Raw genomic sequence first — 9,990 nt, 5'->3', positions numbered from 1 at the left:
CGCAGGGCCCGGCAGGCCGCAGCCCGGGAAGGGCGGCAGCCCCAGGCGGCCAGACGCCGAGGGCACGGGGCCCACCGCTGCCCCCCAGGGCCGGGCTGCCCCTCAGTAGCGCCCCGCGCCGCCAAGGCGGCCCCACCGGAAGCGGAAGCCGCCGGAGCCGCGGGTCCGCACGCCGGAAGTGGGGCGGTTCCTTCCCGGAAGGAGACGCCAGCAGTCGGTTGGCTCCGCCTCGCCGGGCCGCCATCTTGGCTAGGAGCCGCGGTCGCGCCGCAGCGGGGAGGCGTGGGGGTCGCGGCCCTGCCCTGCCTTCCCGCTTTCTCTGGTGGCGCTTCTTTCCTTTCTCCTTCCTTTCCTCCTTCCCTCCCTTGTTCGGCCGCCGGCTGCGGGCAGGTGGGGCGTCCCGGCGGCGGAGGGGCCTGCTCCAGCAGGGAGAGGTGAGCGGGGCCTGGGCCGGCGGGGCGAGCCCGTGAGGGAGCTCCGGGGGTAGGGGGGGCCCGGCCGGCTGCCGCTCTTCTCCCCGGCCTGCTGGGGCCCGCTGTGGGCTGGCAGCTCTCTGGTTGTCCTCCTGCTCCTTCGAGTTTTGCATCTGGGAGCATCGTGTGCTGGTGCCCGGCCGTCTGGAAGCGCTGGCCGGTTGCCGGTTGCTCTCTTCTCGTAAATTGGGATGTCCCGATGGGACAACGAGTTCGCGGTCGTCGCTTCTGTCAGTGTTTATTTTCCGCGTGTAAGATACAGCTGTCCTTTCAGATAAGGCTTTGAGGGGTGTTAAAATCCCAATAACTTAAGTACTTCAGTGTGGCTTTGCAGCCCATAGTGAGGGGCGCTGTTGCCAGACTTCAGAACAAATTATTGTGTTAAATTAAAAAGATATGATTTAATTTATGTTTTAAAGTAAAAGCTTTTTTAGTGAAAAATTAGTATTTTTATGGTTTCGAGAGGTGTGACTTACAAAAAAGTGTGTGACTTCCTTCAAGAAAATATATTTAAAACAATGATTTACACTAATTCTGACAAAAGCCAGTTTAAACGTGTTTATTTTGAGTAAGGTTTGAATATTTGACCACGTACAATTGTTGCTCATGGTTTAAATATTATTATTTCTTCAATAAATTCTGCTTGGCTATCTGAAGTAAAGGAATAGAAAGGGTTATAGGCATTTAACATACTTTTTGTGTCAGATGCTGCTCTCGTATTGTAAGGTTGTCTTATCTCTTAATACAACCTCCTTATAAAATTTTTCCTTTTTGTTCTGGCTCAAATTTCCATGTATAAAGCAAAGTAACTTGCTAAATGTATCCAGCAAAAGTGAGTTAAATAGCAGTTGTTAATTGCGATGTGTTCTGTAGGTGCATTGTAAGGGCTAATGCTTTCTTTGTCTTGTAAGCAGCATGGAATTTCCTTTCTTCACATTGAGTTGTCTCATTTTGGATGAGGTCTTTGTTTATCTGGAAGAGAATAATCTGGCTCAAAAGTTCGCTTCTGTAAATTCAACTGACTTTTAAGCATGTGGCAGATGTAATTTAAAAGCCTTCACCTCCAAGTCAGTAATGAGGCTTTTGTGGGTTTTTGTTTGTTGTTTCTTTCAAATAACTGGATGTGAGAAACACTAAATGAATTTAACTGAATAGGGAAAATAATTACTCAAAAAGACTTAAGTCCTTTAAAACAGTGTCATGATGTGTGTTCAGCCTAAACACAAGACTGGTTATTAAGAATTCAAGCAGGTTCTATAGTGCATAATATAGCTCTGTTATTTTCATGCTAGCAATTTACTGTGGTATTGAAGCAGCAGTGTTCTGAAAGGAGTATTTTCCCATTTTGGCAATGTGCAGAGTCTCTTGGGAGTGTGTTGGTTAGGATTTTGCATGGTTCTTGCCATTTAAAAGTTATGGTAAATTAATTTATATTTTAAAACATACTCTGTAAAGTATTTTGCAAAAAAATGGAGCTGTGTTCAGTGAACTGTTGTAGCTCTATGTCTATTAAGATTGTATTTACATATATTTTTTAAAAACCAGATGAGCAACAACAGTAATAAGAGAGCACCGACGACAGCAACACAGAGACTTAAACAAGACTACCTGCGAATTAAGAAAGATCCAGTGCCTTATATCTGTGCAGAGCCCCTCCCATCTAATATCCTTGAATGGTAAGAATTACAATGAACCGTGGAGAGAACAAGATTTTCCAGGTTGTCAAGTCTGACTCCCTCCCTCCTATAGATTGTATGGGAATCTTGGGTTTGGGAGGTGGAGTATGAAACTTTTGCTGAAGTGATATTGATCTTCGTTTTTCTAGAGAAATGGATGGCTGATTGTGTGAAGGCTTTCATACTGTTTAGATTTTTTTTCTTTGTCTTAGGCACTATGTTGTACGGGGACCTGAGATGACTCCCTATGAAGGTAAGAGTTAGCATGTAGGAAAAGCGTGCATGTACTTTTATGTTGTGGTTGGCATGCCTCAGTAATTACATGCCTGTTTGAATGAGCAAAATATAACAACTGGAAATAGCTCTAAAAACTGTTAGTGCAGCTTCAAGGCTGTCTGTGACTTGTGTGATAACTTGCTGAAAGCGGTAGTGGTACCGCTATCTATTAGTAATTTTTCTGTTATCAAGGATTCTAACAAAACTACATTTAGGTTAAACTGAAGACAGATAAGTTTCTATTAAGTAATTGCGCGAGGTCTTGGAGCAGATAGCTCGCTTTAGATAGTACGTGACCATCAAAGGTAACTAAAATCACATTTTGTTACCACATGAACTGAGATTTATATTCTCTTTATGAATTTCTCTGGAGAAAGTGGGGAATGTGAAAGCCTTATTAATTTGTTGTAGTCACATAATTCACAGTGTCTTCTGCAGCCTGTCACAAAATGCTTCTGATTCTGCATAGGGATTTTATTTTCAGTTAGCTGTTTCTGGAAAATTAGCCCGTTTGTGCTGTATTAAATACACACACTTTGGCTGGTTATATCTAAATATATTATGGACTTGACAACAGAAAGTGCTGTTTGTGATATGCTTGTGAGAGGATTGCCTCCAAAGTGAATCCACTGCAGGTGGGCATTATTATTACTGTGTTTTAGAGACAAGATGATGAGCTTGATCTCTTTAGTGTGGAGGAGAGAAGGAGACAAGTAAAGGGTTTTATTTGGCCCGTTTTGAGTAACAGTTTAGGACTTCATCTTCATGCAAAATAAGTAATTCATCTCTTTATGTAATGCAGGTGGCTATTATCATGGGAAACTAATATTCCCCAGAGAATTTCCTTTTAAACCTCCTAGTATTTATATGATTACACCTAATGGAAGGTTTAAGTGTAATACAAGGTAAGGATTTTCTTCTAACACTTAAGCAATTAACACCATTTTAGCAATATGTATAACATGTAATGGTTTTAGTGGCAATAATAAAATGCACTGCCTGTCTTTTGAAGGTTGTGTCTTTCAATCACTGATTTCCACCCGGATACATGGAATCCAGCTTGGTCAGTCTCGACGATCTTGACGGGCCTTCTTAGTTTTATGGTGGAAAAGGGCCCCACACTGGGCAGCATAGAGACGTCAGAGTTCACAGTAAGCTCCGAACTGTGTGATGTACCTTTTGTCAGCTTAGAGAATGCTGAACCTGACCTCAAAGTTAAAGCAGCAGCAGCAGCTGGTATTTTGATCTCAGAAATGATTATGTTGTTGCCTAATACAGATGATGGGCAAATGAAAGGATTTCTTGGAGAACTTAAAATCCCTTTTGGTGAACAGTATGGTTAGGACTTTCTCCTTCCTTCCTCTTGAAGTGTCTGCCAAGCAGGCGCACTGGTACAGAATGCTAATCTCATATGATGAAGAACTGAGAACATATGTCTAGATGTCTGTTCTAGTGAATAATATTCACAAATACAAAGTTTTAAATGTTAGAAACCAGTTGGCTAGTGGTTTGCACCATTCTTGTGGGAAGTCAGATGTTGAATTAAAGTATGTAAACTTTGCTTATATGCAAGTGCTGATAATTTTTTTTTTCCTCAACAGAAAAGACAACTCGCTGCACAAAGCTTAGCATTTAATTTAAAAGATAAAGTCTTCTGTGAGCTCTTCCCTGAAGTGGTGGAGGTAAGGGAATTCCATCCGTGTGATAATTTGGTTTTCTGTAGTTCTTCATCTTCCCTGTGTAGATCTGTAAACTAATGTTTAGGACTTTTCCCAGACAGTAGCTGCTTCTGTCAATCTTGGAAGCCTTTTAAAAGATGCTTTTGCTATGTGTAAGAATTAAAAACTTGAATCTTGAAATGGAATCGTTTCTGCTGCACAAAGATCCATTGTATAGAGAATCATGTGTATTTAGGATTGCTATCATAGCCTTGACTGAGCTGTACATGCAGCAGATGTGGTTGTGGTCCCAATATTTGTAGAATTTTATGCTGTGTTTTCTTGAGTTTGGGTAGGACTAGTCTTTGTGTATCTGGATTTGGTCCATCAATATTTTAGATTTTTTTTCTTAATTCTCCTTTAAGATCAGACTGTTTTATTTTTCCTGCTTAACTTTTTGGGGTGTGTGTCTTGTGCAACACTAATCCTGTATGATACACAGTTTATATTGTCATATGGGGGTAACAACCGAAGGATACAGCAATTCGCTTTGACTAAGGTTCTAAAAATCATTACCCTTCTGCCAGGTAAGTTAAATAGATGGTATAGGTTTAAGAAAGAAAGGAAAAAGGTATCTCACTTAATTCAGACCTTTGGGATTGTCTAGCCAATTTCCACTGATGCTACTTGGTTCTAAAAGGTCTCAGCTGTTACAGATGAGGGATGCTTCTTTCTTGTCTCAGGATGGTTCCTTCCCTGTAACTTCTTAGTGAAGGAATTCAGTTCTTTCAGGCTACTATTAAGACATTGAGAGTTAATTTTCTTCATACTGTATGAATTGGAACAGTCTTCTGTTACAAACTCTGTTTCGTGACTCTGGAGTTACAATATTATAGTGCTGATGCTCATTGTAATCTGGAATTCTAAGCATAAAATTAATTTTGTTAGGCAAACTATTCAGAGTTGTACAAATTTCACCGAATTGCAGGTGTTAATTATTGCCCAAAGAACATATACTGTAGAACAGCAGGGGAAAGATGTAGAAGAGGCTTTTCCCAGCTGTTTTCTTAAGCATGAGAGAGAACCTGGGGTTACAAACAAGTGAGCCAGCTAGTGAAGTAAACATTGTCCACAGACAGAAATCGCCTTTTTGGGCAGATTGGTGAGTGCTTATGGAACTTCAGGTTTGATTCATCTATTATTATGCTTAAAGGTATTCAAAACCCGTAGTTCAAAAACTTTTTTCCTTCTGTCTTCTTTTGGGACAGGCCTCTGGGAAAAATTTTATCTCCACTTCCTTCCTTCCTTACGCAGATACAAATCTGAACTGAAGGTTTTGATTGTGTTTCCTTATCAGTTACAAGAATGCCAGAGAATTGGAAATAACTTTTCTGCAGTACTGCTTTGCTAGTACCTAAATCATCGGGAAACTCTGAAGATGATAATAGATAACTGCTGTTATGTCCTAAGTACAGTCAGATTTTTAACATGTAATACTTAACAGTCCTAATCCTTCTAAACTTCTATGATGGCTTGACTTTATTTTTTTTAATGTGTTGTGTTCAGAAGAAGCTGGACATGCAAGACTTGATGCGAGAATTTCATTTCTGAAAAAAGGCTTCTTGGAAAATGTACATGTGAACTAAAAATAAATTTGGCCAAATGATTGTTAGTGTCAGCTACAGAAGTAGGTAACTTTGGAAGACAATGGAGAGACTGTGAAGAATGTATGTAATGCAGTTAGTTTAGTTTAAAAGACCTACAATATAAAGAGTACCATATCCTTTTCCTAAAGTTAGGTAAGAACTTGGTTTCTGAAATCTTTTCAAAAAGCACCTGAGAGTTTCACCACTTTCACTTCCAGCTATTCACTTTTCTTTTTTCTTTTTTCTTTCTCCAGGAGATTAAACAAAAACAGAAAGCACAAGAAGAGCTCAGTAACAGACCTCCATCTCTCCCTTTACCAGATGTTGTCCCTGATGGGGAAGCACACTACGGTCAGAATGGAATACCCCTTCTTAACGGGCATGTACCATTGGCACCTGCCAATCATCCAGGTCTCCAACAGGCCAATCGTAACCATGGACTTTTAGGCGGCGCTTTGGCGAACTTGTTTGTTATAGTTGGTTTTGCAGCCTTTGCCTACACAGTCAAGTATGTACTGAGAAGCATAGCGCAAGAATGAAAATAATAAAAGAATTTCAAGACCAAATTAGTGGTAGTTGCAGAATGAGTGGGACTCTTTGGGCATCTGACTCTGACACTGGGATAAATTCTTGTTTTACCAAGTTGCAGGTAAAACATCGGTTGGCTCATGGGTTATGTCTGGGAAATGGACTAGTTTCAATTAGTCAGAAAACTGAAAGTAGTTCTGCTCACAGATCCTCTTGTCCTTGCTACTGTCTTAGTAGTGGCTTACAAACAAGTCAAAGCATTATTGATGAGACACTAACATTTCTAGTGCTTTGATTTTTACAGCAGTTTTCCATCTGTTATTTGAAATTTGAAAATCTTAAGCAAATTAGGCTTTTTACTTCATTGGACAATTTTTAAAATTTCACAATTTATGCATATCGTATTTTTGTTAGGGAAGAGTGTACAGGTGTTGATACGAATCAAGATTTCATGTGGACTTGGTAAGGGTTTGGTTAATGTGAACATTGATGCTACAGAGGATTGCTGGTTTCTTTTTTTTTTTTTTTTTTTAAATAGAATGAACATCATTGCATATCTAGTCAGTAGTGATTAGATGAGTGGGGAAGATAACACCATGTGTGTTAAATGTGTTGTCTAAATTGTCAAAAAAGTCATTGAAGGTTTTATTTGGGCTATGAGAAGTGCAGTTGTCAGTCTTTAGGAATGATGAGCAAGAAAAAGCATTTGAACCAGTCTTTAGTGGGGCTACCCATATCCAGTATTGTTTTGGATTTGTTCATTTACAGATTTCCATTTTGGAAGATGTTATATTTGAAAGCTGTAATACTTAATTTTGATCACAAGATGCCACTGTTGGAAAAAAAAATAAAACTGCACACACCAATGGAGAGTTGACTGTGTATTCAAGAAATCCAGAGATTTTTCTGGGCTTCAGTTACTTTTTTGCATTCGCAGTAACCCTAACCCTTGTGAAGATAAAAAGACCAATGAGTCTGAACAAACCAGCTTCTTCAGAGTCAGCTGAATTAATCTGAAGTGTCACTAGCTGAAGTAAACCCTTAAAATTAGTTCTGCTTGCTTACTTGAAGATTTGCATAAACTCTTAAAAGAAACTACCACCATCACCACCAAAAGCCAAAACCCAAACCCTTCAAATTCATCTGAGATCCTAGAAGCTTTTTACTTTTTGGTATAAGTTCATCACTGTTCCCCTTCACGTGATTGATGACTGAAATACTCATGTTTGTTCATGGGATTACAGGACTGCGGATAAACACTAAAGCTCCTAGGGTAGTTCAAAAGTCTTGTCTGAAATTACTTTAACTCGTTTTGCTTGGGTTTTTCTCCCCTGCTTAATTTTATCCAAATGCTTTGTTTCATCAGAGGCAATCTTACTGTGCCTTTCATAATTGACAGTGAAGCCTAGTCATTTGGGGGAGGAATGCACTCACTGTTAATGCTACAGTTAACTTCAAAGGTGATAGCAGGGTAAAAAGCTCTGCATCTTGCTGCATAGTCTTATTTTAAGTATTGTGAAGAGCCCAAATAAATATTACCTCATATATCTAAGAATGTTTTTTGAAAGTTTTATTTTCCCTTTCAGATTTTTTTCTCTTTCTCTGCTTCTCCTTGGTATCTTGAATCGTAAGCAAAAATGTAGTGTTAACCCATGAGCCATGCAGCTTAAAGCATCAATAATGTGACCAATTCTCTGCAATAGGTAGGAATTACCAAAACTTGCAGAACAGCTCTATACTAAAGAAATCTTAAAGCAGTTCTTACTGAGGTAAGGAAGGGAAGGAGGAGATGGGGTGTGTGAGGGTGGAATTTGGAAAAGCCTAGATTTTAAAATGTATTTATAAATCTTCGATTATTTTTTTTTCATTTTGTGGTTTTACCAAACCTTATTTATAACTATTTTTAATTTACCTCTTGTATGTGCTTAATCAGCTCTTGTAAAAAGAGAAGCACCAGTTGTATCTATCTAGAAATAATCATGTTCTGTCAGTCTGGGCTGTGCTGGAGAGGAAGAGGGGGAGTGTCATGTCTTTCCTGCAGTGATAGGTTTTTCAAGACAGCTTGTCAGGCTGAGTTATTTTTTTCCCCTCAAAGCATATGGACCTGTAGCTGAGGCTGTTCTGCCTCATAGGTCTCAGTATCACTCGAATGTGTTTGTGTTCTTGCAATGCCTTTTATTACCGTTGACATCACCTACAGACAGAAGCTTATAATTAGTTATGTATGTTTTTTATCATCTTATCTTATGGAAGTTCTTTTGTCCGCATAGATGAAGGCAAAGGCAAGGAGACTCTGGGCATGGTGTGCTTGCATCTTTTATGAAGTGTACCTAACTAAGGTAAAAGAACTAGTAAAATCCGGAGATGGTGAATAAAAGGCATTTTATTCTGTGACAAGAAGTTGGCCTTAAGCTACGCCCAAGCATTTGAAGATGGGTCTCTTGTTCGAAGTAAGTGCCACAACTGGAAACAAAAACCCCCTTTGGTTAAACCCTGGACATGCTGCATTTTTTCTAAGGATTGGTTATATTTAAAAAGAAAACTTCCAGTTGCAGTTTCTCTTCAGTACCCTGGAATCAGGGAAAGACTTGACAGTCCTTGCAGGAGCCATTTGTTGAAAGCTAGGAGTAGTAGTTGACTGAACCCGTTGCACCTATAGGTTACACGATTTTGATCCATCTCCTTGCTCCTTGCCTTTGGTAACGGAAAATTTATTCCCTTTTGTGTAGGTTTTACCGTTTTGTGTTTTTTAAAAGAATTTATAACAGTATGCGGTATCTGATCTTTTTGTTACCAAAGTCATTAGATGGAGTAAATCATTCTTTGCCATGCAAAAATATTATTGTGCCCTGAAGCAGCACATTACTTAATGTAATAAAAGTGAAAGCTGTCCCTCTGTGTATGGTACTGGAATAAATGTCTGGCCCTTTACTTTAATGCTGCAGTTTCGTAGGTTTCTGTAAGATTGCTATACACAGGTGCTAGGGAGTTTTTGCAGCTTGATTCAGAAGACATCTCAGTGGTCGCCTTTAAAGATCTCTTGATTTTTAAAACCCTGGATTTGTGTGTAGCCATAACTTTTCTCCCCCTAAGATTTCAAGGTTGTGGAAGTTAACCTTCAAGCATGTACTGAGGAGTAGAAATGACTGCATTGTAAAGTTGTTTGTTCATAATAAACATTCATGATAAAATTTATACTTTCTGTGGGACTGTTTTTGGGAAAGGAATCACTGGGAAGAAATCTTAACTGGATATGTATGGACTAGAAAATGAAAACTGGCAAAACTGCATCTCTCCAACCTCCAGGTTTAAATTTTTTTTTTTCCCTCAAGTTAGTTTTACCACAGATGTAAGGAATACCTCCAGGAAGGCCTACAGGTAGTAACTTCTTTTAAATATTTTTTTTGATAATGCAGTTCCTCTCTGGAGAGGTGTTTGTTCTGTAACGACATAATGGTTACTGTAGCATGGTGCCTGCTTTCATTATTTACTCTGAGACACATAGGAGCCACTCTAAGATGCTGTTTCACTGTCCTTGCCAACAGTGATGATGTCTTTGAAGAAAAAAGTACATTGGAACCTTGCTACAAATTCAACAGCTGCTGTTTGAGTGGAGTTTGAGTTTATTCTGGTGCTGTTCCCCTAACATCTGGATAGCTAGTTCTGTGCTATCTTGACAGCTTGAATTACCTAGGGATCTAGATAGCTTCAGTTCTGTGTAAAACAGTATATT

At 39.5% G+C, this 9,990-nt stretch overlaps 1 protein-coding gene across 2 annotated transcripts; it reads left to right on the top strand.

Annotated features, from left to right (window-relative positions):
• The first annotated feature begins 211 nt into the window (after positions 1 to 211).
• On the top strand, positions 212 to 9,452 carry UBE2J2 (ubiquitin conjugating enzyme E2 J2). Of its 2 annotated transcripts, XM_040586812.1 has the most exons (7): positions 212 to 434; positions 2,019 to 2,149; positions 2,362 to 2,402; positions 3,228 to 3,330; positions 3,438 to 3,576; positions 4,027 to 4,107; positions 5,984 to 9,452. In XM_040586812.1, the coding sequence occupies exons 2-7, from the start codon at positions 2,019 to 2,021 to the stop codon at positions 6,266 to 6,268; spliced, it is 780 nt and encodes a 259-aa protein (XP_040442746.1). In that variant the 5' UTR covers positions 212 to 434; the 3' UTR covers positions 6,269 to 9,452. The 2 variants fall into 2 exon arrangements, with proteins under 2 accessions (XP_040442746.1, XP_040442747.1); XM_040586813.1 differs by lacking the exon at positions 212 to 434 and having other exon boundaries at positions 2,050 to 2,149; positions 2,342 to 2,402.
• Positions 9,453 to 9,990: the final 538 nt, after the last annotated feature.

The sequence above is a fragment of the Falco naumanni genome, chromosome 3 (genome assembly GCF_017639655.2).
Source record: "Falco naumanni isolate bFalNau1 chromosome 3, bFalNau1.pat, whole genome shotgun sequence".
NCBI lineage: Eukaryota > Metazoa > Chordata > Aves > Falconiformes > Falconidae > Falco > Falco naumanni.
The sequence above is the reverse complement of the archived record's forward strand: the minus strand, read 5'-3'. Positions and strand labels throughout refer to the sequence as shown.

Coding starts and splice junctions, on each gene's coding strand:
- UBE2J2 (XM_040586812.1), top strand. CDS start 2,019: ATGAGCAACAACAGTAATAAGAGAGCACCGACGACAGCAACACAGAGA. Junction 2,150..2,361: donor CCATCTAATATCCTTGAATG/GTAAGAATTACA, acceptor TCTTTGTCTTAG/GCACTATGTTGTACGGGGAC. Junction 3,577..4,026: donor TAGAGACGTCAGAGTTCACA/GTAAGCTCCGAA, acceptor TTTCCTCAACAG/AAAAGACAACTCGCTGCACA.